Source organism: Plectropomus leopardus, chromosome 8, assembly GCF_008729295.1.
Source record: "Plectropomus leopardus isolate mb chromosome 8, YSFRI_Pleo_2.0, whole genome shotgun sequence".
NCBI lineage: Eukaryota > Metazoa > Chordata > Actinopteri > Perciformes > Serranidae > Plectropomus > Plectropomus leopardus.
The window spans coordinates 1,338,631-1,366,485 of record NC_056470.1 but is presented as its reverse complement, the minus strand read 5'-3'; the positions used below and the strand labels follow the sequence as shown (position 1 = coordinate 1,366,485).

General features: G+C 36.7%; 1 protein-coding gene across 1 annotated transcript; it reads right to left on the bottom strand.

Annotated features, from left to right (window-relative positions):
* Nucleotides 1-1,460: 1,460 nt before the first annotated feature.
* Nucleotides 1,461-26,990, bottom strand: hck (HCK proto-oncogene, Src family tyrosine kinase). The gene is given in 14 exon segments (XM_042492599.1): nt 1,461-2,200; nt 3,051-3,182; nt 3,522-3,675; nt 5,649-5,725; nt 6,299-6,481; nt 6,576-6,612; nt 6,614-6,729; nt 7,548-7,694; nt 9,592-9,695; nt 10,236-10,331; nt 10,513-10,606; nt 11,344-11,377; nt 14,594-14,733; nt 26,745-26,990. Coding segments are annotated over 13 exon segments (1,509 nt in total). The 5' UTR covers nt 14,726-14,733; nt 26,745-26,990; the 3' UTR covers nt 1,461-1,997.
* Nucleotides 26,991-27,855: the final 865 nt, after the last annotated feature.

The following is a 27,855-nucleotide window of genomic DNA, read 5'->3' as shown; positions in this document are numbered from 1 at the left end:
GTTTCACTGTCCCACATTACCTGAACATGTTAGGTAATAGCTTTGTTCAGGTAGACATTTCTAAATGAATAGCTCCTCCTCAACTGAAATATATTGCTGTTCCCTGTTTTAAAATAGTTTTGTATTTACTAAGTTATTAAGACGCCTGTTTGTTTTTATGTAAAAATAACTGTCCCACTTTACCAAACAAGCTGTCCCATGATACCTGAGTGAGAGAGGGGTCATAGTATGTTTGATGGTGTATAGCTTCTAGAAACTCGTGTATTCACATTTCATTCCAAGATAAAAATGTCAGCAAGTCCTAAAATGACTTATTGACTGATTTAGGCTGGGGTTTATACCAAAAAGTGTCCCATGTTACCTGAATTCACTTTATGTAATGTAAAAAACCTTCAAAGCTGTTGGAGTACTAGGGACTGTACAAACATTACATGAGTGATGAGGGCAGAAAAATGAGTTGGCTATTTATCTTTCTTTTAGTTTGGGGAAAAAGTAGTGTGATTTTTTTACAGCGCAGTAAAGGGCATATTTTTTTCCCCATATTTGATTGATCTCAGCCTGCCTTTGCATATGTGTTAGAAGTATCCAGTCTTGCTGTCCTTGCTTGTGCACCAGCAGGGTTTGTCCAAGCACACTTGCTAAGTTCACTGAATATGAGAAGAGTTTTGCATGGGTCCAGTTTTGCAACCCTCCCTTCACCTGCAAACGTCATTAATGAAACTGACCGGTTACCAACAATTATCGCTAAATAAGGATATGTTCAAAAATGCCAGGTCACATGTTTATGTAATGCTGGTGTATATTCATTTGCAGGTTTATCCTACAATATAGTGGATACACAGAACATTTGAAATCTGCAGTAAAGCAAAATTAGTGCAATAAAAGTAAAAATATGTCTGCACATTTCATATACTGAACTACTGAAGATATGCATGGATGCCTCCAATCACCTCTCTGTCACCCCCGTATATATATATATATGTATATATATAGTATAGTATAGTATAGTATATATATATATATATATATATATATATATATATATATATATATATATATATATATATACTTTTTGATCTATAACTTTTTAAAATTTTAAATATATAATTATAATAATTAAAAATATATTTTTTTTCTTTTCTTTTCTTTTAATTACTATTTTCTACTAATCCTCCCCCCTTTGTAAAAACAAATTTTCAGTTCATTTTCTTGTCACCTGTTGCTTTTTCCCCCCATATTTTTTATTTAAGAAATCAAACCAATTTGCACAGGTTTCAAAGGGTCATACAGCTTGTGTAATGTGTTTGAGTGCAGCACAAATTAACTGATATCTCTCCAGGTTTCAAAGGGTTAAAGGAGTTTGGTGGGATCACATTGCACTGGTGTTTTATCCTGTGTAATTCCAAGTGAAAAATAAATTATTAGTCACTGTATATTTCAATTTATTTACAAGACTGCTGGTGTGCATCCAGATGATTTATGGCTTTTTTGTGAAACTATACAGCAGAGGCAGCTATGATCATGTTATCCTGTAACCAAGCCTTCAGAACATCAGCAGACATCATGCGTGCTGCAGTGCCCCTGACTGAAGTTTGAGGTAGGATTGTGTTGTCCTAATTTTGTCCTAATTATTTTAATATTTTTAGTAAAAAAGAATCATTACTGATTATATTATTTTTATATTTTGCATTACTAAATGTTTCCTTTGTGATTATAGTACATTAAATTGTTTTCATTCAAAGGCCCAGTAAAAATATGAAAAATTAGGAACAGTGCCCCCTAGCTTCTTAAAAATATATAGAAAATAAAGTTTCAGCCCTCCTTCCACAGTAATTTTTGTACAGTCCCTTGCTATGATACATGAGTGTGACTGAGAAAGAGAGAGCGGTAAAGATGGATCATGTGTATTTGCTCTGACCTGCACTGCTGGGTGTAGAAACTGGACTTGCTGTGAAGTATTTATGGAACAGTACTACAAGAGAAAACGTGTGTAAGTCTCATGGCTGTTGCTGATACTGGCTCTCTGTGGCTGTGTAGAAATCCTCCAGGACGCTCTGCAGGTAGTCAAAGGTGGGACGGTCCTCAGGCTTGTTCTTCCAGCACTCCAGCATGATTTCATAGAGTTCGGTGGGACAACTTTCCAGACGCTGCATTCGGTAGCCCTTCTCCAGGGAGCGGATCACTTCTGGGTTGGTCATGCCTGAAAAAAAGAGTGACAATGGGTTAAGAGATGCGGCAGAGATACAGGCTCATGGGCTGACATTCAATGACTTCAGCTTTATGGCTCATTCAGCCTCATGCAGCAACATTTCTTTTTAAATTCTCTTAGATTTTCTTAATTTTTTGATAAGATAAAATATAAAAGAAGTCAACTCCAGATGTACCAAACATTAACCACTCAAATCTGCTCTGACTAGGTGTGCTCAGTGCTGAATCCCACTTCATCATAAGTCACCTATTAGCAGGTAACACCTGTTAGCAGGTGACTCTGGCACATGGCCAAGACTAGAGACATGACACCGAAAAAATGTAAAAAGAGGAATCTTCTTCCGAGTATCATTTATGTAGACCTATTGTTTAATACACTTAAACAAAGTGAATGTGATTTTACGGGAATGTACTGAAGTTTTTAAAGTAAAAGTATGTATGCAAAAGGGTTTAAATAAATTCAATACATCAAAATAATTAAAAGAAAAACAGCAAGTCCTCTCTCTCTCTCTCTCTCTCTCTCTCTCTCTCTCTCTCTCTCTCTCACACACACACACACACACACACACACACACACACACAAACACGTATATGTATGCACATATATAAGTGTGTGTGTGTGTGTGTGTGTGCGTGTATGAGGACTCACTGCTTTTAAGAAAAATTACAATAAAGTTAGTGGGAACTGATACCAATTACACAATTCTCATTGGACTGATAAGGTGCCATCTTGGGGTCCAGTATCCAGATCTAATAATATATCCATGGTAGAAATAGATAACTGTATGTGTGCTGCTCTTCTGAGATATAGAGCTCAAAAATGAAATCAAAGATCAATTTACCTGGGTATGGTGTGCGTCCATAGCTGATGATCTCAGTCAGCAAGATGCCAAAGGACCAGACGTCAGATTTGATGGTGAAAGAGCCGTAGTTGATGGCCTCAGGGGCTGTCCATTTGATGGGGAATTTGGCTCCTGTTACAAAAGGGGAAATTGCAAACCGGTCAGCTTGATGCAATGTAAATTAACTGGTTCCTAATGACACTGCTGGGAAGTTTAAAGCTGGTCACACATCCTGCCAGACTCTAACGTCCTCTGCACATTCAGTCAGCCATACTCTCATCTTTAGTCCCTTCTATTTATGTCCCTCGTGTTGTAATCCGACATCTCGCTGACATAAAGTAATTTTCCCAGAACTGATGAAACTGTGACTGCTCCCATTTAACCACTTCTGGGGAATCAGTTCCCTAACTTTTTGAATCACTTTTGCTGACGACACAAAGACAGTACGTGACAGTGGGTATTGCGTTATACCTTCTCTGGCTGTGTACTCGTTGTCTTCGATGATGCGAGCGAGACCGAAGTCAGCAATTTTGCACACTAAGGCCTTGTTGACCAGGATGTTGGCAGCTCTCAGATCTCTGTGGATGTAGTTCCTCTGCTCAATGTAGGCCATGCCCTCTGCGATCTGCAGACAAACAAATCAGTGTTAAAAAAGCAAAACGTAGTTCCCAATAGCAACTGTCACACAAACACATTGAGCCAAATAGCGTGAAACAGGATATTTCTGTGCTGGCAGTGTTTTTTTTTGGTTTTTTTTGGTACTATGTCTTTATCATTTTTTGAAAACACAGTTAGTATTGTAATTTAAAACATTATACTGCAGGTTTTACCATTACAACCTCACATAAATAGAAGCACAGACTCACACAAAACCCCCCCCCCCCCCCCCCCCCCACCACCCCGACAAACACATTAACAGATGTTCTTTCTTTCTTTTAATGTTTCTCTTGTAGTATGACCAAGGTCAGTATAGATCCTGAGGCTACATCTTGTATAAAACTTAAATAATTTAATGGTACTTCTAAAACAATGGAAAGACAAAATAATTCATCTTTTTCTGGGGTTTATCACTATAAATCTTAATATATCTTATCCCAAGTCTTCCTCCTGTAGACGCTCTCTGAAATCTGCACTCTTCATAATGTTTTTGAATGGTTTCCGAAGCTCCTCATGAACATGCAACTTATTTTTCAGAGTGTATGATAATGTGATTTGAAGGAAATTGGGCTATTCTGTCATGTAAACATCTCAGTCAGACTGGACTCAGCATTCTGCCCGTGCTCCTAGTTGCTGCACCAGCCTCTAGGTGTTGACAGATAGGGACTGTTCATTAAATGAGAGGGGGAAAGGGTTGCTGCAAAATGGGTCAGGCATTTTTAAAAATGTAAGCACTGAGGGGGGTTTTGTGCTTTCAATTTTGGTTTTGGTGAGGGAAATACAACTTAAAAAGATAGTTTTTTCTATTTATTTCAAATAAAAGTCACGTCCCAGCCACCCCCCTCCTCTGATAAATAAAATACAGTCCCACAACACTAGCACAGAAGCTAAGCGATGTACTGCTATGGATGGGACCACAGCTAAACATATTATATACACCTTAAAATAAAAATATTACCAGTATAGTTTAGACTATATTTGAATATTTGCTCCTCTTTACCTTCCATAACAGCTGATGGAGGCAACGGTAGAGCAGCAAATTTATATTAATTTCACGTTTATACATTTTATATTTAAAAATACATAAAAAATATACATTTCAGCACTATTTTTGGTCATCTTCTTGTTTGTTTATGGCTTTAATTTGAAAAAAAATCATTATTATTATTATTTTCTTTAAAAAATATTTTTTTGCTTATTTTCAGGTAATTTTCTTGAAAATTTTAAATAATTTTTTGCTCATTCTTGGGCCATGTCTTTGAACGAAATCAAACCAATTTGCTCAGGTTTCGAGGGGTTAAACTCTTTCTGTTCAAAGATCTAAAGGTTTATCAGGACTATCACAGTTTACAGGTTCAAAATATACAACAACAAAGTGTACACATGGGTGTGTACTTTCTGAGAGGTGGTGCAGGTCGGACTGGAACTACAGCTCTGATAGCGCGGGCTCTCTGTCTTTGCAGCTGGATCATATTGACTGGGTGGAGTTTACCATTGACACCGGGTTTCCTTATTTAGCCATCCACCTATTTTTCTGCATTACTGCACTCTGGATAAAGTGTCGTCTTTTCCTTGCAATCACTATTGTGTATTGCTCTCTGAAGCACCATGCAAACAAAGAATTCTGAACTTCTTGTATGGAGTCAGGTATACAAGAACAATGACATTGTTTCACTAACAGCCAACTGTCGAAAAACTGTATTTTATGTTGCAAAATTACAGAAATCTTAACTTTTTCAATAACTTTATACAGAAAAAAAAAACTACTGAACTCAAGAAATGATGGAAGTGTTCATATACTGTCTGTGTGCTATATTTTGCAGACAAACAAAGGCTTCTTAGATATAAAACACAAAGCAGCCAAACAACCGGAGGAACTGGTCTGACAGGTGGCGTGTGCAGAATGTAAACGGATGTTAAATTTGACAGAATGAGTCTCACCTGGGCAGAGAAGTCAATGAGTTTTGGGAGCTGGACACGGTTTCCTTCGTCACTCTTTATGAAGTCTAATAAACTACCTGTAAAACACACACACACACACACACACACACACAAGAACAAACACATGCTACATGTAAAAGCTCAAAGTGCTAGACGCATCTTCAACATAAGCATATAACTGTTGGTGGGGAAAAGCAAAAAAGACAAAAAAAAAAAAAAAACCCAAAACAAACTATGGATATCCTTATACATATTTATTGACAGAGGTTTGACCAGTATTTTTACACTGACTACATGTCCACTGTTAATAATAAGGAGCTCTAACTATTGCAACTTTTTTTTTTTTTTTAGCTGACCACAGGGACTTGCTTGCTCTCTACATTGTTTTTATGCACTTTAATATGCAACACACAGTGTTTTGATGTTAAAAAATATCAAATTAATTATTTTTCCTTGCTTCTGCTCTGTTTTTTATTTAAATTGTTTGTTTCTCTTTCTGTCTTCACATTATGTATAATAAAGCAAGCCCTAAGGGTTCATTTAAAAGAAGACAGTAACTGCACACAGGGGTTCTGTACATGCATCTCACACACACACACACACACACACACACACACACACACACACACACACACACACACTCACCTCACCTTTCTCCATGTACTCAGTGATGATGTAGATGGGCTCCTCCTTGGTGACCACAGCATTGAGTCGGACCAGTTTGTCGTGCTGCAGAGTCTTCATCAGGTTGGCCTCCGCCATGAAGGCTTCAACCGACATGCTGCCGGGCTTCATGGTCTTCACTGCTACTTTTGTGTGTTTATTGTATGTGGCTTCAAGCAAGAACAATAGTCTTATTAGAAAATGAATATTAGCTGCCCATCTCCATCAATAACCGGGCTGTAAAATTAATCTAGTTTTTCTCACCCATCCAGACTTCTCCGAACTGTCCAGCACCGAGCTCTCTTCTCCAGTTTGAGTGATGATCTTGGGATTTCCCACGCGTCCTTCTCCCAAGGTTTCTCGGGTTTGGGGCTCAGGCACGGACTGGTCAGCGTTTGGCACAGGCCATCTCCCTGCTCTGGAATAACCAAAAATAATATTTTATCATTTAATTTTATTATGTATTTATGGTCAGGTCATTAATTTTTTTTTTTTTTATTGTATGCAATGTTTTTGAACTATGAAAATTAGTAGTATCACCAGTACTTTTTGTCTTAACTGCAAGAAGAATTACACAGTCCCACAAAAACTTTTAAGCCTATTTAACATCTTGATCAACATCAGAAAAACAAAACAATATAGGCATGAATGACAAACTGGAAAGAAATGCCCTGTAAACTGCACAAAAAAGTAAAGAAAAAAGTAAAATGTCTGTTACAGAAAAAGGAAAAAAAAACATTTTTTTTTTAGCACTTTCCTGAGAACTATATCTCTAATTCTCTTGATTATCAAAAAATCTGTTACAGATAAAAATTGAACTTTCTTAGGGTCATTTTGTTGATGTTCTTTTTTTTATTTTTTATCTTATTTAAAAAAAAAAAAAAAAAAAAAAAAATCGAAATAGTTTTGTAAAGTTTGTTAACTTGCTTTCTAAGGGTTATTATTTTCTCAGGCAAAATTAATTAAACCCCCCCAAAAAACAATTTCAGTTTTTTCAAACAGTTCTGAAGTCGGCCAGTAGAGTGTGCTGTGCGTCATTCGACACGATTGACTGAGGTGAATTTATTCTTTCCTGAGACCATTAAATGAGAAACATTTTGAGAAAATTTACCCTTTAGGATCACTAAGGATTCCTCATTTTCTCCTTATATCATCATTACAGCGACAGGTAGTTACTTAGCTGGAGGTGAATTCATTCAGTGACTAACGTCTGGACTGTGACGGCAGTGAACTCACTCTTGTAATGGCTGACCAGCTCCTGCAGGGTGCTGAAGGTGTTGCGGGGTGAGATGTAGAACCCTCCGTTGTCCAACGTACGGATCTTATAATGTTTCACTGTGTCACCGCTCTGGTCATGGTCCCTGACTGACAGCGAGTAGCTGCCTGTGGTCAAAAAGAAGAAAACAGCAGTTACTACGTGGTCCATAGGGGATTTTTTTAATGCTGATGCCAATATTCTGTTCACTGATACTAGCTCATATTTTCAGATGATTCAACAATTTAAACTCTTTTTTGTATGTATTGTGTGTCTTTGTTTGTATTCCAAAGATTACTCTTGAGAGGGACCGCCTGCAGACCAACATAGGATACTCAGGGTGCTCTAGTGAATTAGTATTACACTTACAAAAATTAAGGGGAATCTTAAAAAAACAGACTTAAAAAGAATAATCAAAATTGAAGCAACAGAGGCCAAAATATCCTGGTTTTTAGTCTCCAAAAATACTGGATCCTACTTTTCCCATAATGCAACTCATAGCATCTTTAATTCTTCCTTAATGGCTTTCAAACCTCACGCCTCCAGTCTATAAAAACTGAAGTTTCAAGTCAAAAACTGATAAAAACCTGAGGACATTATCATGTTCATGTTTCAGATGCTGCAGAGGTCACTCCAAAAGACATTATGAAACTGTTTTCTCAGGTTGGGTGATGTTCCCCCTTAATTTACTCACCATATGTAGTTGGAGGATTACTCATGCATTCATGAAAAAAATAAATTAATATTTATTGGGGTAGCAGAAACTGTGAAAAACATAATGGACATACTATCACTGTTCTGAGCTGATGTGGCAAACCAGGGTTCCTACAGCTTACAGCATGTGGACTTTAAGACTTTTTAAGACTTTTTCTATGGTACTCAGAGACTATTTTTTTTTTTTAATTCACCATCATCATTTGTTTTAGAGTTAGGGAAAATTTTTGCCCAAATATTTACTTAAATATAAAACACGACTTTTGTGTGACAGTAATGCAAGCGATATTCTGTCTTTTTTATGTCAACTATTATTTTGAGATTTAAAAATGCAATGTCCGAAAAAAAGATTCATAAAAATTTTATCTTTTTATGTCTTAGCACTTTTAAGACTTGTGGAAAATAATTTTTAAGACATTTAAGACCAATAAAGGCCTTATTTTTAGATTGAGTTATTTAATGCCTTTTAAGGCTTTTTATGGATCCGCGGGGACCGTGGCTAACATGTTAGCAAACAGACGCCATCTGACACATCTAGGAAACACTGATCTACATTGTTCCTTTTTCTTTTTCTTTTTCTATTTCTCTGTCTTTTTTGTTGCAATATCCATCAGTGCAATATTTTAACATGTGCAGTTCTTTAAAGTGCAACACTAGCAAATGTACAATTACTTCACAAGTGCAATATCTTTTATTTAGTTATTTAGTAATTTTAGGATATGAATTAATTATGTAGTGAGGTATATTTGATGTACATGTGTCAGTGATGAATGTGTATGTATGTTTTTCTGTTCTGTGCTGTAACAGGACAGAGTCCAAAGCAAACTTGCCTACATGGACAATAAAAGTATATCCTATCTCTCTAGCTGCTTTTTTTAATTTCATTTTTTTTGTTTCACCCATGTTTAACCAAGAGACCATAGAGATTAATGATCTCTCTCTCTTATTTTTTTTTAAGGCACACCTGGCCAAGACAGCAGCATAAGAAAAAGTTACAAACAACAATAACCACTATAAAAACAAAAGAGAATATATAGTAACATGTAGAAATATTAAAAACTTCTACACATAATGACAACCGATTCATTCACCCTCGCTCTTATGAGAGTTTTACAATCAGGCAGAGAGCAGTTCTCTTAGTTTAAAATCTTTCTGAAGGATATTCCAAGTGAGGGAATCTTGTCAGTCTGCTGTTTGGTGCTGAGCAGAGAGTTTTTAAAGAGTGCAAAATAGGCCAAAAAGAAAAGAAATGAAGTTCCCATGTGTCTATCTGTAAAAGTGTTTTTGCATGTTTGAACGTCTTTTGCTCACCCTGTGTGGTCTCACTGTCTCGGATCATGAAGGATCCCATTCGGTTCCCAGGGGCCAGCAGCTGCCTCTCGGCATCTTTCCTGCTCACGCCCTTAAAGAACCACCTCAACAACAGGAAACACATCAGTTAGAACAGAAACCTTCCTGTGCAAGCTGTGGTATGCTTTGTCCTAATTAATTTACACTTTACAAATAATAGGAGGTGCAATTTAAATTCAGTACACGTTACAAATACTTGTTTTGAAAGGCAAATTATATTACCATAGTAAATTATCATTTACCCTTTAGACCCTGGATCAACATTAGTTTTGTTATGCTGCGTTCAGATGCCTTTCAGAAGCATTTAAACCTCTGAAATCTGTGAAAATTGGTTTGATTTGTAACGAAAACATGAGTGAATTTCTTGCTTGTTTTGGGGCCATTTCCTGATAAGTTGCTCATTGCCTTCTTCCAATGTTTTTTTTTAAGAAATCAACTCAATTTGCTCAGGTTTCAAAGGGTTAATACTTCACTGATGATAATGATTAAATAAATAAATGAATGGTTAAAATGAATGAATGAATGAATAAGTAAATTAATGAATAATATTTAAAAGAAGTTGTGAAAAGTGAGATACTGCATTTAATGAGTATGAGTATACTTACTCCTCTGCCTCCAGAGTATCTTTGGCCACATAATTACTGGGGATATAGCCTTCCTGACCTGAGCTGATTAACATAGCTCTCCACCACTCCCCTGATCTACAGAGAGACAACAACAAAGACACATAAGTGTGAATATTTCCTGTCAACAAAGACATGACAAACAGCATGCTTCACAAGTCCAAAAGAAACATTTTGAACACACTAGAACTTTTTATTTACAATATTATATTGTTATTCTGAAATCTGAGACATGATTGTAGTCACTGTCGATACTTACTCCTCTAAGATCCTGAGCTTATCTCCCTTCTTGAAGCCAAGATCACCGTCATGGATGGCCTCATAGTCATACAGCGCCATGGCAATAGTCTCTCCTGCAGCAGCATGGCCAGAAAAAAGAAAAAAAAAGCCCATAATGTTGGTACATTGTGGTCTTTCTCTGCAGTGTAAAATATGTCCCTTTTGCATTGTCGTGAAAGCTGCAAGCCTTTTTGCTCTCTGAAGAATGTAAATTATGGCCTGAGAAAACAGCTTTGGGCTTGCAAAACAGAAAAAAAAACACTGAATACAATCAAAAATGACCACAGAGCTGAAACCAAGGCTGGTGTTCTCAGCTGGTGAAAGGTTTTGAAGAAAGTTTTTGATGAGGTTTTCCCCAAGCGTAGCTGACATGTAGTGTGTATATGAATGTAAAAGAGCTGTTTTTTTTAGCAGACACACTGCACTTGAGTCCGAACCACAGCTATCTTTGTTACTAACACTGGCTTCTCCGTGCTTTGACTATGTAAACTGACTTCCTCGTACGCTTGATAATAATAGCAGTTGGGTTGGTCTTCAGTGTGCTGTAGGCCTATGTGAGACAGGCTATCGCTCTGTGCCGGGCACACTCGCTCACATGTTGTTTTCAGACTTGTACGTTGGTTTTTTCTAGATCTAACCAGCACTGACCCAGATGTCTGAGGTTGGAAATATACCTGCATTTGACTGACCTTAGTGGTTCATTAGTGGTTGACTTTAATATAAGATACAGAGCTCAAAGCAGGGGCTCCAGGAGTGAAATACATATTTCATAATTAGGGCCAGCTGCATGTAACGAGAGATTGAGACTCACCTTCTGAAGAGTTTGCATTGGATGGCATTTTGGTCTGTAGAGAGAAAGACAGAGAGGCACATGTTGGTTGTATGAAACTTCAAGGTCAGTTTATTAAATATTAATAATGGTGATTCAAAGCTAGAAATAAGAACTTTCTAAAAGCAACAGATTTTTTTTCCTAACTTGGGGGCAGAGCAACACTATCACCATGTCAAATTGTTTGAGTAAACTTGTTAGCAAACACTAGTTGGCATGACACTAGCTAGTTGTTAGCCCATTGAAACCTGAACAACTTGGCTTCATTTCTTTAAAAACCAGAGGAGCAATGAGCAACTTAAAAAGGAAATAGCCAAAAAATTAATATAAAGTTAAATGAAAAATAGGGGGAAAAATAAACCAAAAAAAGACCCCAAAATTAGCAAGTAATTGATGTAAAGTTCGAAAAAAAATTATGCCAAAATAAGGGGAAAAACAAAAACAAAACAACAACAACAAAAATATTCCAGAGACATTAGACGTGTTTTCATTTAAGGGGAAAAGGACCTGAAAATTAGAAAGAAATTGGTATAAAGAAATATATGCCAAAATAAGGGGAAAATCTAATTAAAAAAAAAAACTAAACAAACAAAAAGCAACAACTATAATAACCCAGAGAGACATTAGACGTGTTTTTCATTAAGCATATTTTATATTTGTAATTTAAGGGTTAATGGAAACCCACCTGTTGTAGTGTGAAAGATTGTCCAAAGTATGACTGTCCTTTGTAAATATTACTTACCACATTAAAGCAAATCAAGATTATTCTTCAATACAATAATCAATCATGTTTCTATATATTTTTAATTTTTAAAGAGCATTTATAAGTCAAGTAAAGACCAGAACTCAGCTAGAATAAAACTACTGCACAGACAACAAACCCTGAAAGGGAGGTAGGAAGGAAGGACTTTATCTTATCAGCTTTAATGATCAAAATGTTGCCGGCAGTTATCTTTATTTGGGGTTTTTGGGTTTGTAGTAGGTTTTCTCTCTATCAGAAACATGTTGTTTTCAACATAGCACAAAGTTAGCACAAAGGTTTAATAAGCTGAGCCGTGTCCAGACCAGACAGCCAGACAGACCGTCTGTAAATTCAGACATCAGAGATAATACAGTACAGTATGTGTCAGTTGAGGGAAGTCTTTAGGTGTTGCTTATTTCTCAAGTTTTGATCATACGTCTGCTGCCTTAGTGCTCTGTCACTTCCTCTTTCTTCACTGAGGGTGAACGAGGTATTACAGTCAGCACACAGGAAGCAGTGGCCAGAGGAACCACAGTAACACGGAGCAGCACTGCAGCTTCGCCCATGGTGCTGATCAAAGTCTGGCCAGTATGCAAACAAGCGACAGCGCACATCTTTCCTCTAAAAAGAACGAGAAAACTGTCTCCTGTCATTTGTGGAAGTCGCCACTGACACTGTGTTTTTGTCTTCATTTCATACTTTCACTGCTCCTGCAACTGACACCATTCACCTTCCTCATTCTTTATTTAGAGCCGGAATACTTCTGCAGGTGCACACCCACTTGTGTTAGCAAAAGTGTTTAAGGTGGGAAGTAACTATGTACATTTACTCAAGTAATGTAACTATGTACAATATTTCATTTTCATTGTTTTGTTACTAATTACTTTTCAGATCAACTATTTAGGCTTGTTTTGGTGAAAACTCGGCTATGGGGCTTTGTTGCTTAAAACACTTGTCTGCTGCTCCTGGAAAAGACAGTGATGAGAGCAATGCAAAAAAAGCTCAAAAAGTCCTACACCCCCCCCCCCCCCCCCCCCAAAACAAAAGATCAGCAGAACTTACCCTTTCTTTTCTCCTTCCCCATTTGTCATCTCACAACCTCTTAGATATATCCCATGACCCTTTAGAGGAGATCTGACCCCTAGTTTGCTAACCACTGCATTCAAGTTCCCAACAATATATAAAGTAACTCTTATAGTCACAGGCCCATGCCATTTTTCTGTTAAGAGGAATTTTAATTTTGTGTTGATTCTGTCGCCCCCTGTGGACAAAAGTGGCAATAATTCCCAACATGAAGAATACATTTCCCATGAGCAACCCTGCCTCAAGTCATAACGATCTTAATCTGGCTAGCACTTGCATTGTTTTTGGAAGCAAGTTAATAAATGACAGAACTTATTTTAAAATCTTTTTTTTTTTTTTTTTAATGTAGCTGTTTGATGCATAGCGATGAGGTAATGAATTTATGTGTGGCTATGTAAGATTAATAACTGACATATGACAATGGTGAAACAAAGCAAACTTTGTTGCTAGGTATATCAATTTTATTGAGAAAGCTTCAGGTATCAACATTCTTTTATAATCTTATGTCTTCATAGTAACAAGCCAGTAGATATAGCTCGGAAGCAAGGCCAATATGACTCATGTTTTTATCCATGGTCTATCACTAGTTGGGTTTCCATCCAAATTTAATGCATATTATAACCAAAATTTCAGAAAATGGACAGAAAAAGATGCCACTGCGCTTTTCAATCCAAACTGTTATGTGAATATTGGAAGTTGGTCCATCAAAATCAGCAGTAGGTCGCATTTACCTTTTAATGATATGCCACCTTTTCTACCTCCCCCCAAGCGTAAACTTTTTCCTCAAATTTGGGTGACAGCACCTCAGCACTGAATGCTTTTTAAAAATGTGTTGATCAATTTTGTTTTTCTTTTTTCTTTTTGCTGATCCTATTTCAGTATTGGGCGGCACAGTGGCTTTGTGGTTAGCACTGTTGCCTCACAGCAAGAGGGTCCCTGGTTCAAATCCCAGTTAATGGCTAATATATTCCTCACTGATAAACTTTGCCCGAGATAATGTGTAAGCAGATTTCGTCCCATTTTGCAGGACGCTGGAGCTGGGCCTTGGCATTAACATTAAGAGAAAAAGCCAATCTTCTTACTTACTCATTTGCTTATGTGACTTAAATAGTTATAACATATTACATTGAGGCTGTTTCATTGCCAGTTTCTCTGTAGCTACTCAAAGTATATTTTGTTAATAGTACTTTTGTGGTTTTACTTAATTAAAATTTTGAATGCAGAGTTAGACTTAGTATGGAGTAACTCCAAAGGTCATGTTAAAAGTTGTAGTTGTTGTATTAGAATAGGGTGTTTTAGAGGAAGCAAAGTGTAAATGAATACTTCTCTATGTGACTTTTTACAGATGTTGCTTGCCTTGTGATAAAAAACAACATTTTGTTCAGATTGTGATGTGTCACAACTTACAGCTTTGTTCCCGAAGTTTCCTGCTGTGGGGTCTTTGACATAATGTGCCGTCTGTGCACGGTTCTGCAGCTCATCGTTGCCCGTCCCTTTGCTGAGAGGCTCCTGCTCCTTCTTTGAGCCCACACAGCCCATGATGTCTTCTACAGGACAACAAGAGAGGAAACATGAAAAAATGCCACTGGCGTAAACGTGTTTCTCCAAACATTTAAGTAACTTCACATGTATCTGCATTACTCAGAGTATAGTGGAATACATTGACAGTCACAAACATTTGGTACAGAACACATAATGAACATGCAGTATAAGAATAAAACAACTAACTATTATGAAATCAATACGATTTTTTTTTTGTAATTTTCAAGCTTTTGTCATACAAACACTACTAAGCACACAACAAGAACTTCAAGGTTGAAAGGTTGAAATGGTAGAATTCACACCATCGGATCCAAGAGAATAAAAAAGCTAATAAAACAATAAAAAGTATCAAAATGACCTTTAAATACTGGGAACTGTGGTGGTAAATATAAAACTAGTCTCTTCTTTATTGCAGATAATAATTATTCATGCACTGAATGTGGCATCTGCTGTGAGCAATGATTAATTCTGGAAACACATCACAGGTCAAAGTTGAGGTCAGTCTTGTGGCTGATGCTTTAACATGCATTTAAACCTCTCAAACTTGAGCCAACAATTTGCTGATTCATTTTTGTGATGATAAAATGAAAATGTAGTCAAAGGCGGAGCCCTTAAACTCCTGAAAGGGTATATTTTTCATTTTGTGCACACAGTAAATTATCTTGTGGGAACAAATTAGCCTATTATCTATAACACAAGATAACAGCTTGTGTACTCAAGATTAAAGAAAAGTCATGCTTTGGGACTTTGGTGTCACTGTCTCAGTGTTAACTAATCCCACTAGTTTATGACAAAGGTAAAGCTGTCAAATTAGTCCCATCAACTCAATACTTTAAATTAATCAACAAGTTTTTTAGTTATGCCAAAAGACCATTTAAAGTTGAGCTTAAATTCTGGCTAAGAAAACATAGAATGATGAGTAAAACCAACAAATTTGTATTTATATCTTTAGTAGTACAAACATCAGAATAAAAGTTGGCTCAACTTGGCATCTTGTTAAATTAACTCATCTTTTTAAGGCAGCCAGGGAACTTTTTCAGGAAATTAATCTTACTTGTAATGGTTAGCTCAGTCAAATAAATGAACTGCATCATTTGACAACAAAACGTAGGTTTCTATTTTCTAAAAAAACAACAAACTTGTTTTCATATTATGAGTTGTATAAACAGGAGCATAAAAGTTGGCTAAACTAGGTATCTTGTTTAATTAACTTATCTTTTTGAGGCAGGCAGGTAACTTTTTAAGGAGAAGTTAATCTTACTACTTAAAGTTCAGGCAAAAAACTGAACTGCATTATTTGCCCACACAACTTAGGTTTCTATTTTCTAATAGTATGACATAAAGTTGCATCATCAACATATACGAACATTCAAAATAACATTTTATCTAATTTCAAAACAGACAGCGGCCTTTTTGGTATGAATCTACTTACGCCACGTTTGGACAAGAAAGGCCCTACTGAAAAGGTCTTTCCACTGCATTTTTAAAAAATCTGTGTTCATATGATAACATTGTACGAACGATCCTAGTGTACACGGATCCGCAAAAACAGCCAAAATTCTTCAGTATGCATGCTAGGCTAGTAATGGCCGGTGTAACTTTGTAATGACACACCACAGAAGAACCCTCTGCGCTGACACAGAAAGGCGTTCTTCTACTTAGCTGTATGTATAACAAACAAGAAGATGATGGCGAACGCACACATGGGAATTGACAGCTTTGTTTGGATGGATGATGAAGTGGGACTGTTACTTCGAGTGGTTACAGCTCGGTAGTACTCCATTGTTGTTACTGATGTCCTCCCACTCACCATGGCTATTTGTCTAAAACGTAATGTGTGAAGTGTGAACTGTGATGTCACTGTTCTCACAGGATGTGTGCATTGCCAGTTTCTACGGCGACAGGAGGAGTGGCATTTTAAAAAAAATGACACTCTGGAACCTGGTTTCAAAAGTTGTTTTGGGGCACCCAAAAACACAGTTGTCATGTGGACATAATGCCAAACCGCAACAAAAGTTATATTTTTAATGCAAAAACTGTTGCCATGTAACCGGCCCCCATAGTATTAAAACACTACCATGAGTTATAGCTGAATATTATATACAATATAATGATAATATATAAAATGGTTCGTCGCAATGGGTGAGGTATTGAATAACCATGACTGCATGGTTTTGGGAATGCTGCATGCTTCTGCAGTTTCCACATTATTTAAGGTGTTTACTGTGACTTTTTATTTTTTTACTTGTAATACTGTTTTGATTCTTTCGAGCCTTCAAGATTATCACAAGGTCTTTCTTTCTTTCTACTGTAGCCAAACATCTCTCCACACAAGCCCCTTTATTCATCTGTAACATCTAGGGAATACTTTGTTTTTCCTTTCCATCCTGTATCTGCATGTGTGTATCTACATGCAAATGTGAATACAGTTATCTGGAACAAGGTTGAACAAAGAGGGAGTGTGTGCTGTGAGACAGGAGCTATGTTTTTATAGCATATGCTGGCTCACACACACAGATGGGGAGGACAGAAAAAAAGAGTTATTTTGTGCACACGGTCTCTCTTCAGCTCAGAGAGGCAGATTATTGCACTGAGCGAGGGAGCATGAAACAGCAGAGCCCCGTTACCATGCAAACAGATCTCGCTTGATTGTAGAGGTCACTTGTCATAAAAAAAATAGCACTCTAAATCTTGGACACTGTATCGGGTTCAGAGTTGAAATGAAACGATCAAAACAAACAAAACTCCAGCATTCACAAATAAATAGTCTGCTTATTGAACATGGGCAAAAATGAATTAGTTTCACCCTTTAAAACTTGAACAAGATGACTTGGTTTCTTTCAAAAATATGGGAACAAGGCAAAGAGCAACCAAAGAAGAAATGGCCCAAACATGCCACCCAAAAGCAAAAAAAAAAAAAAAAAAGCCTTTGTAAAAAGTCCAAGAATATTAACTGAAAATAATTTGAAAAAGGAGATTACCTGGAAAAATTTTATGATAACTCACCAACATAAGTTCAGTTTTTTCCCTAGCTTTTTTCTTTTTTTTGGATTCAATATCTTGTGGAACATTTGTTGCTCACTGAGGGTTTGAAGGTTTAAATACCTGCAAAGGGCATCTGAAAGCAGCACAAGAAAAGTGATGGCGCTCCAGGTTTCAAAGGGTTAAACTAGAAGCCATCATCAGATGCTGACGTTTCTTTAGAGGTAACATGTCACGATGGAGTGACCAGAACTACCACAAAAGAAGACATTGATATCTTCTGTAGATACACCTCAGAATCACAAGTAACAGGAAACACCAACATTGACAAAACTTTTGATGTTTCTGCAAGCACACTGATCTGTTCATCAATAAATATCTACAGCTTTAGTCATAAGCATACTGCCCAGCTGCACTCACCACCTCACCAGCGATAAGCAATGGAAAATGTTTCATTTCACACAGGAAGTTCTGATGTTCTTGAGGTCAAATTTAGCGATGTTAACGCATGTGCTTCCTTTTTTCTTCATTCTATACCTGGTTCCTCTAATTCCATCTAATTGCAGAAAGGTTGGGTTTACAAGTATTGAACGGCAACAGTTCCCCGTAATATTTTTACTGATATATGAAATGGAGGTAAGCATTAGGATGGTGGTAACAAATTGCCCTAGTTTGGCTGTGTAAATATGCAGCTGGCATTGATTCATCTCAGTCTGTTAGCATCAGAGCTACAATACAGGTCAAAAGGAAGTCCATGCTTTCACATGGCCTGAATAAAAATCTAAATCCAGGGGCGCCTGGTGGCTCAGTGATAGAGCGGCAGCCCATACACAGAGGTTACATTCCTGTCGCAGCGGCCGCAGGCTCATTTCCAGCCTCGACCCTTTGCTGCATGTCGCCCCCTCTCTCTCTCCCCCTTTCACGCTTAAACCGTCCTGTCCATTAAAGGCACTAAAACGCCCCAAAAATAAGAATTTACAAGTGTGAAATTTAGAGCACATGAGTCTTTACATGTTTCTCAACACGGAGATGGTTAAAACAGCAGCTAGTGGTTAACGATGCTAAATCCATAAACAGCACTAAACAACGGCAACAGCGCTGACAGAGCTAATGTTGTTAAGCAAAGGAGAAAGGAGGTTAAGCGTTAGGTTTTCACAATGCAAATTCTCAATATAAACAGTAACCACCTTTTGAGTGCAGTGTAAGGGGCAATCACACTCAGACGCATCGCACCAGGCGCTACCGCTCCAAAATAACCTTGGAAGTGCATCTGGAAAAACAGCAGAGAGCGCCTGAAGCAGGGCTGCGTGAGCATACTTGTGTGCATGTGACCAAAAGTGAGATTGTCAAGGGGCGCGACTTCACGCCTTTAGTTGAAAAGTTAAAGATATTTAAATATGTTGCTATCAACAAGAGATTAGCGCCTGACTGAAACGCTGTATCACAGGGAAACAGTGGTTTTGCTGGCGACACTTTTCCAGTGACACATCTTGGTGTGATCGCCCCGTAAAGCGGCAGTTATGAACTAGCATGCACTAACATGCATGCGCAGCTGCACCGGTTTACCAAAACAAACCACAGAGAAGCTCAGATTACAGCACACATACAGAGGCAGCTTGTCTAAATTCTCTGTTTAGGATACCATTACTCCACTTTTACATTTTCATAGTGAGTAGTGGTTTGCTGCTATATTAATGAATGTCATGTACATTGCCTTAAGTGCAATTTAAGGGTCCAATGTGTAGGACTTAAGGACACCTATTTGCAGAAATGCTATATTGTATTCATAACTATGTTCTCGTTATTTTATTATCACCTGGGAATCATTGTTTTTTCATTCACAGAGCGAGTGTGCCATGTTGTCTCTACAGTAGCCCAAAATGGACAAACCAAACACTGGCTCTAGAAAGACTTCTGCGTTCTTCTTCGGCCTCTGTAGTTCTCCTACACACCTTACACATTAGAGAAGTTTCAATTCTACAACCTTACCACTAGATGGCACTGAATTCTACACACAAAACACCTTTCAAATTTCATTTTTTAAGATTTGTACAGAAAATATTATATTCATGAAAATGGAGCTTTACAGGTTCAAAGGGGACAAATCTAGTAACTTAACTCCTACTGTGTCACTGAGTGAAACTCAAAATGCTACAGGAAGTGGCTCAGCAGGGGGAAACAGTCGGCCCAGCTCTGTCCAAAGGTTAAAATAATCCAACTACCAGCATTCCTAAAGCTCACAAATTAACATATCTCATGTTGTCAACACTCCAGGAAATCAATGATCCGCAAAAGAAACTGTTGCAGCATGTATCTCCCAATAACACCAATGAATTTAACAAATGATGTATAACGTTCATGGCGTCATGACAGTGCCGTCAATCTTGTCATGTAACTCACTCACGATGAAAGCAAAAAAGCGCAATTCACTAAAACACTTTAGTAGTAGAAAACCTTGTAGTGGAAGATTATCATAGCTCTCTCCTAAGCGTAAAGCTGAGACCAAAATGGACATCTATATCAGCAGTCGTTCGTGATATGCAGCCAGTGAATTTTGGTAAATGTGACACGAGGGACTTTTACATTTAACACCTAAATCTCAGTGAGTTTTGTCATCTGAAAAAAACAAAAAGAAGTAAACTCTTTGAAACCTGTACATCAGTTTTCTTGTGCTGTGTTTAGACGCCTTTAACAAGCTGTTTCACTTTTTTGAAACTTGAGTGAATTGGTTGATTTCTTTCAAAAACATGGGGGGAAAAAAAAGATTAAAATTGGCAAGAAATTAAATATATTAAATGTAAAAGTGACAACAAAAATATCTGAAAATTATAATTTTGAAATAAGAGAGGGATTTTTTTTTTAAAAAAGAGAAAATATAGTCCAAAAAAATAATACTCATCATTTTTATAATTATATATTTATAATTATGTTACAGAGAAAACACCTTTTTTTTTTTTTTTTTTTTTTCAATTTTCAGCACTTTTTGGGATAATGTTCTTGTCTTTTTTAATCTTTTTTTTTTTTTTTTTTTTACCAAATTTTTAGCCAGTTTTCTTGTATTTTTTTTTTTTAGCTTACTTTGTTCTAATTTCTTTTCAAGTTTCTTATTGCCTTCTTGCCATGTTTTTGCAAACAATTAAACCAATTTGCTCATGTCTCACAGGGTTAAAAAACAGCATAACCTCTTTTATTTACATCTGAAGTTTCACTGCTATTTTGCATAACCAAAACTACATGATTTACAGAAAATGGATGCCATGTTGGTAATTGAATGTTTTTGTGCTATATCTTCTCCATTGTTGGGGATATGAAACATAAATCTATGAGAATTTGCTTATTATTGACCACGCTGATAGTTTCAGTTCTGTGCTTCTGTTCCTGTATCATGGCTCACGTGTTACTGTCTAAAAATAAACCTTTTTATCTTGAATAAAGATAAAATGAATAAAGGTTTTAAAGCTGTCACCTGCAATATTCACCTGCAATATTATTTCAATATGATTCATTGAAAATCATGAAAATTGGTTCAGAATTAAACAAGTTATAGTCGATTTTGACGTGAAATCTGCATTTTGCAATAAACATGGATTTGTTTACTAACAGATCTTGACCTCCTCAATATACAGTATGTTGCTTAGATGCATTTCTGCAAACTCAGAGCAGCAGCCAATGAGGTGCCAACGTTTCTACTGGGGATTGACCAATATTGGCTTTTCAGGTCTGATATCGATTATTAGTAGTTAATGAGACCAATAACAAATATTTGGAACTGATTTGCATTTACAATAAAAAATGAAAATCTTCCTGTCAATATTTAGAATTTGGAATAAACTCCAACACAAAACTGTGTTTAAATGCCTTTATCAAATGTTAAATCAACACTGAAACTGTTTTTTTTTTTACAAAAAGTTCCTCCCATGCACTTTTTAATTAGTTAATTTTATTGGCGATGGTTAAATTAAAATGCTGATACACATAATCGGCAAAATGCCAAAAATTTGCCCCAATAATCCATCAACCTACCAGTTTCTATATCTTCAGGTACAGAGTATACACACATCTTTCTCTGGCCATTTACAGTACCCACCTATCAGCCTAAAAGCTATTGGAATATATAGAGGAATAGACCCATATATTCTCCTCTTTTGCTTACCAATCTACCTCATAGTACACCCACCTCATCTACTACCACTACACCACTGCTACCCTGCTAGATCATGATATAACCAGAATAGAACAACAGAATGTGATACTTCCTTTTAAGGACTTACTTCGATTTAAAATAATCACCATACTATTCAAGAGCAGCGATTATGTCTAAAACAGGAGAGCCTTTCTATTAGCCACATTTAAGACACAGCGCCTCTCAGCAGCGTCTCAGCTGTGTTCTCTGTTTAGAATCAAAGTGACAATTAACCCACGTATAATATACTGTGAGAACAAGAGGAAGATTTATTCTATGGAAAGTTTAGGATTAAATTATTGATCACGGTCAAATTGTAACTGAAGAACAAAATTTTATATCATGATTGTTAAGAGTTTAATGTGCATCCTGACTACTCCAAAACATTAAGAAAATATAATGTTTCTGTCCCTTCTATCATACTGTAACTCTAAAGTTAGGGTTCCTATAAAGGCCCGGTTCATAATATCAAATTATACAATGCTATGCAAATAAGTGCCACTGCAAATGTCACACTGTGTAGCCATAAACCTACATTTAGACAGGCAACTACATTCAGCACAAGCTTTCAGGATAGATAACAAATGTGCATTGATGCTTTGTTGATTTCAGGGTGCAGAAATATCTAAATATGCACTTTAATATTACAGACTTCCATCTTATCTAAGTTATACCAGTCGCACAGATCTGCAGCCAGTTATCATCTGAACTTGCACTTTAACTGGCTGGAATGTTACACTGTTGTTCATGAAGAATCACAGGTATTATCCGAGTTTTCCACAGTGACGCGTCAGAGCCTAAACTCTCTCAACAGACTGAACGCACGAATAATTCATGTGTCCTCTGTTATGAGGAGGGATTTAAACATTTATTTATTTTTTTAAACACAGATGTAAATGTTGTGGGCTGTGAGAGGCTGCCAGGCAGTGTGTGTGTGTGTGTGTGTGTGTGTGTGTGTGTGCCTGTTGGGACTGCCTCAGGCCATAACAACATCACCTGCCAACCTGGTACACACCCAGAGAGAAAGTGAGACACACACACACACACACACACACACACACACACACACACACACGTAACAGCTGGAGTTCATCTCTTCACAGATCACACTCTTTGTTTCCATTTACTCCTCTAACCCATTTTATTTCTTTTTTTTGTATAAGTAATTTAAGATTGTTTAAGGTCAACATGTGTGTGTGTGTGTGTGTCTGTGTGTGTGTGTATGTGTGTGAGACACACACACACACACACACACACGCATACACACACGGGTTGATTGCATGTCTGTCCGTCCTGGAAGAGGTATCCCTCCTCAGCTGGTCTTCCTGCGGCTTCTTCTATTTTTTTTTTCCTTAGGTGATGTGAGGGTCTAAGGACGGAGGGATGTCGTATGCTGTAAAGCCCTCTGAGGCAAACTTTGGTTTTGTGATAATGAGCTTTATAAATAAAACTGACTTGACTTGATACACACACACACACGCAGAGGCAAATCACATGCTTATACGTAGGTCAACGTTTAAGATGATACATATAAGACATATAAGAAATGTTGTATGTATGTATGTACATAAGTATACAATGCATGTTAATATTTGTGCATGTGTATGGTTGTGTATGTGTATATACAGTGTATGTATGTATGTATGAACGAGTGACAGTGACAGTCACCTGCACCTTGTTATTGTTTTGATTGTTTGTTTGTCTGTTTGCTGAAGTTACTTATAAATGACACAAAGTGTTGACTGAAGACTCTGGACTGCAGGACGAATCTGTCCCTACATGCTCAGGTACTTTTTACTACATTTATTACCTGACATGTTTGCATTAGACTTCATGGACATATCTGCCTGGACAATTATCGGAGCCAATATTTGGCATTTTGGCAGATTATTTGTATTGACGTTTTATTTGGATCGCCTATGAAATTAATTAATCAAAAAGTGCAAAGAAAGTGTCAGCAAGGGTGGAACATTTACTTTGTAAAACCTCAGGGAGCTATTTTTTATTTAAATTTTTACTTGACTAACAAACGTTGCTAGGAATTTGCTGTATATGATGTTCAAAGCTTTTTGACTAAACATTTGCTAAAGGCATTTAAACAACGTTTTGTGTTGGAGTTTGTCATGTTCCAAATTATAAATATTGACAGAAAGATTTCCATTTTTATTGTAAATGTATATCAGTTCCAAATATCAGTTATTGGTCTCATTAACTACTAATAATTGGTATTGGTATCAGCCCTGACAAAGCAATATCAATTGCCCCCTACTAGAGATATACTTGCTGTTTAACCTTGCATTCGCGAGCGTGTCCGGCTGCGTCATGAGTGTTTTTGTACATATACTTGCGTACATGCGACAACCTGTTACTGGAGGATATCTTTAGAGGGCTCAAAAGAGAGCTCAGGCCGCACACAACTACCAGATGTAAACAACAGTCATGGAAATATCTGAGAAGGTTATGCATATGCATCCGCATTCTTAACAGCAACTACATCTAGAATTTCCAAATAGCCCATGAGGATACTATACTAAACCAACATAATTAAACATTAGCACAGGCTACTGCTTATTCATGTATTCATTTGTCTATAGCCCTACAATTGAGCAAAACTGGTTTTACAGGGTATGGTTTTAATATATATGATCAATTTTTATTGCACATTTTGTATCTGTTTCTGCTTCGATGACAAGAAATATCCTTTCAGCCCGTTTTTTGTCCTCGTCTGTCATTAGACTCATAATTACAACAACAGCAAAGTATTTAAAGAATGGCTGCTGATTTGAGAAAAGTGGGCGAGCTTGTGTTGCACCAACCTCCGACAGCTTAGAATATTTACAGGTACATCTTACTGAGGCTTCGAAGCCCCAAAAATGGTATTTGGACCTACTTCTGATTTTATTCTATATAGACAGATTCACCCTAACAATAAGAATCACTTACAGGTTGACAACTGACAATGGATTCCAAATGCAGAAATGCATGAAATCAGCAAACATCAACATGTGTGTTGCTAACAGTAAGATACAGGGTAGTCTGACCTATCAGACATTTCTGCTGTGCTTATTTTATGCACTGTGTCGCTTTTCTAGCATCTCTTAAGACTAAAATGCCATTACCCAACAGCAACACCTGACTGCCAGCTGGACCAGCGCTGACTGATAGTAATTTCGTGATAAACAATGGAAGTTCTGCTATCATTCGCAATAAAAAAAATTTCATTGTTTCAAAGACTTTAAATTAAAGATGTAAGACAAATTTTGGTAGCATTTGTTCAAATTAGTGTTGTTGTTTCAAGATGATCCATCCACCTGACAAGTGTGCCATATCAAGAAGATGATTGATCAGAAATATTGTACAGGTGTAGTTGGGATGGTCACAATGAAAGGACACTTTAAAATGTGAAGTTTGCAGCTGTTAACCGTGAACTACACCTTCATTTTCCCACCATAAGATGTATTCAATTTCAAATAATTTGGCAGTACATCCAACCAGTCTTGTACCTATTGGATCACATGCTATGTTGTTGTTATATGTTTGTTTTTTATATAAGGAAGTTGATTTTGTCTCTAGAAAAAAAATCTAATCATTCTTTTAGTTATTTGCATTAACCCTTTCCTTCTCTGTTTAAAAACCAATGTGTTGGTTTGCATCATTTGGGAAAAAAAGCAGACTGATGTTGCAGCTACAGGATAATGCAAGATAGATGCTGGAGGGGGATTTAACTACAGCCACCAGTATGATGTAACACCGGCATTTCTGCAGTGAACACAACACACTCATGTTTCATACACTAAGAGTTACTCTGGAAGATTCCCTGAAAATAAAGCTCTTTTCTTTAAGGGATGCACAAGCACATATTTTTCATACACTACAATGTGTATTTGCAGTGTGTCTGTTGTATCATTTTTGGGTGTTATCTATAACTTTAAGACCACTGAAACATCCGAAATGAAAGTTGACGCACTGAAAGAAACGCAGAACAGAACAGAAACTAGTCGAGTTGCTGTTTTCTGGTTTAGTCTAGTTGAACAGTCTAAAAATAACTCACTCACTCACTCACTCACTCACACACACACTCACACACGCAAAGCACTAAATGAAGTTAGGGGAAACATTTGAGACTCATAGAATGTATGAGAAAATGGTCCCAGCTAGCTGGAAACGGTCACACAACATTGGCTAACGTTTCCTACAAGTTGCATTGATGTTTTCAAGAAAATATTCTAATCTAACGTTTAAAGAACGTTTTAAGGATGTTTATCATTTCAAATAATGTTCCTTTTAATGTTAAATACTGACTAAGATGTAATGTTTTAACTGCAACATTCTGAGGATATTTTGGTGATGTTGAGTGGTGACAGATCATAGAATGTTCTTTCAGAAAACTCTCCCACAATGTTAGATGAGAATAAGACAAGAACGTTTTCAAAGCAACATTCAGAAAATGTTACTGAGGATTCAGATGACAGACCTTATTTGTAGATGAAAATGTAATGTAATGTGACATATAAAAAATACATATATTTTTTTAAAACATGTTTTGATATTTTTAGAGAATATTGCACGAACTTTAATAAGAACGTTCTGAGAACATAAAGAAAACTTACCCCTGAAAACATGATACTTGTGAACAGTGACAGTGTAGGCGGTGGTTGTTTCAACTCAAGTTCCTCTTTTTGGAACTGAGCATCCCTTGTTATCAAACTACAAACATTTTCATTCATTTAATAATCATCGATGCAAAACGTTTTTAACTAAACAGACTAAATTTGTTTTCTCTTCTAGTCATCTTTCAGGCAGTTTAGCGACTCCCTCTCTTCACAACCAAACCCAGATCAAGAGACTTACCGCGCTTTAATCACTTGGACTCTTCTCTCCGCAGTTGTGTTTGCTGTTCTAGATTCGGGCTGCTGTGTGAAGGATAGTCCTCATTTCTTTTCAGTAGGATCCATCCCGGTGCTGCACTTTCCTCTACGTATTGGGTTGGAGATGCGGACGGGGCGGCAGAACGCAGCGCACTGGGCTTGGACAAGGAAGTTTGAGCCGTGCGCTTCTTACAGAGCTGCTGCAAAAGAGGAACAAGCTCACAGCGACAGCAGTCTTGGTTTCACCGGCTGAAATAGCGGCTTCTTTTTTTCAGTTGTTTCTGCAGAAGTGTTTTGAAGTAATGGAGAGAAAAAAAAAACGCCTAATTAAAAAAATATGCGAAAAAATATGGATGATTAACATACCAAATAGTCTTTCTTCAAAACGTATTTTATCCTTTTTTTAAAACCGCCTGACACATGAGAGCAAAATGGTTCAATTCATTTTACAAACATGAAGAGAAAGCAACAAACAACCTAACGAGAAATAGGCCAAAAATTTGAATTAAAAAAGAAAGTTACGAGAAAATTACCCCAAATCTCCCACAGAAAACAAGGAAATGACCCAAAAAGTCAAAAAAGTCAAAAAAACAGAAAAAAAAAAAACGAAATAAAAGTAAATATCTATATAATTTTTGGCAAAATAAGAAAAGAAAATGACATGAAAATGTGCAAAAAAAGGAGACACCACTACAAAGAAAAAAAAACCAAGAAAATTACCTAAAATATTCTTGTAAATTTGAAATAATTATAAATATGACCCCCCCTCCCCTTTTTAGATATTTTGCCATTAACCCCCCCCCCCCCATTAAAAATAATAATAAAATAATAATAATAATAATAATAATAATAATAATAATAATAATTAATATAGATATAAATTTTTAATATGTATTGATATTATTTTCTGGTAATTTCTTTTCATTTTCATTCATTTATTTCATTTCATTTATTTATTTTTGACTATTTTCTAATACTTCTCCCCTTGTAAAAACACATTTTCAGGTCATTCTCTTGTCACTAATGTCTCGCTATTTGTGGGACATTTCTTGCAAGTTGGTCATTGCCTTTTACCCCCATGTTTTAGAAAAAAT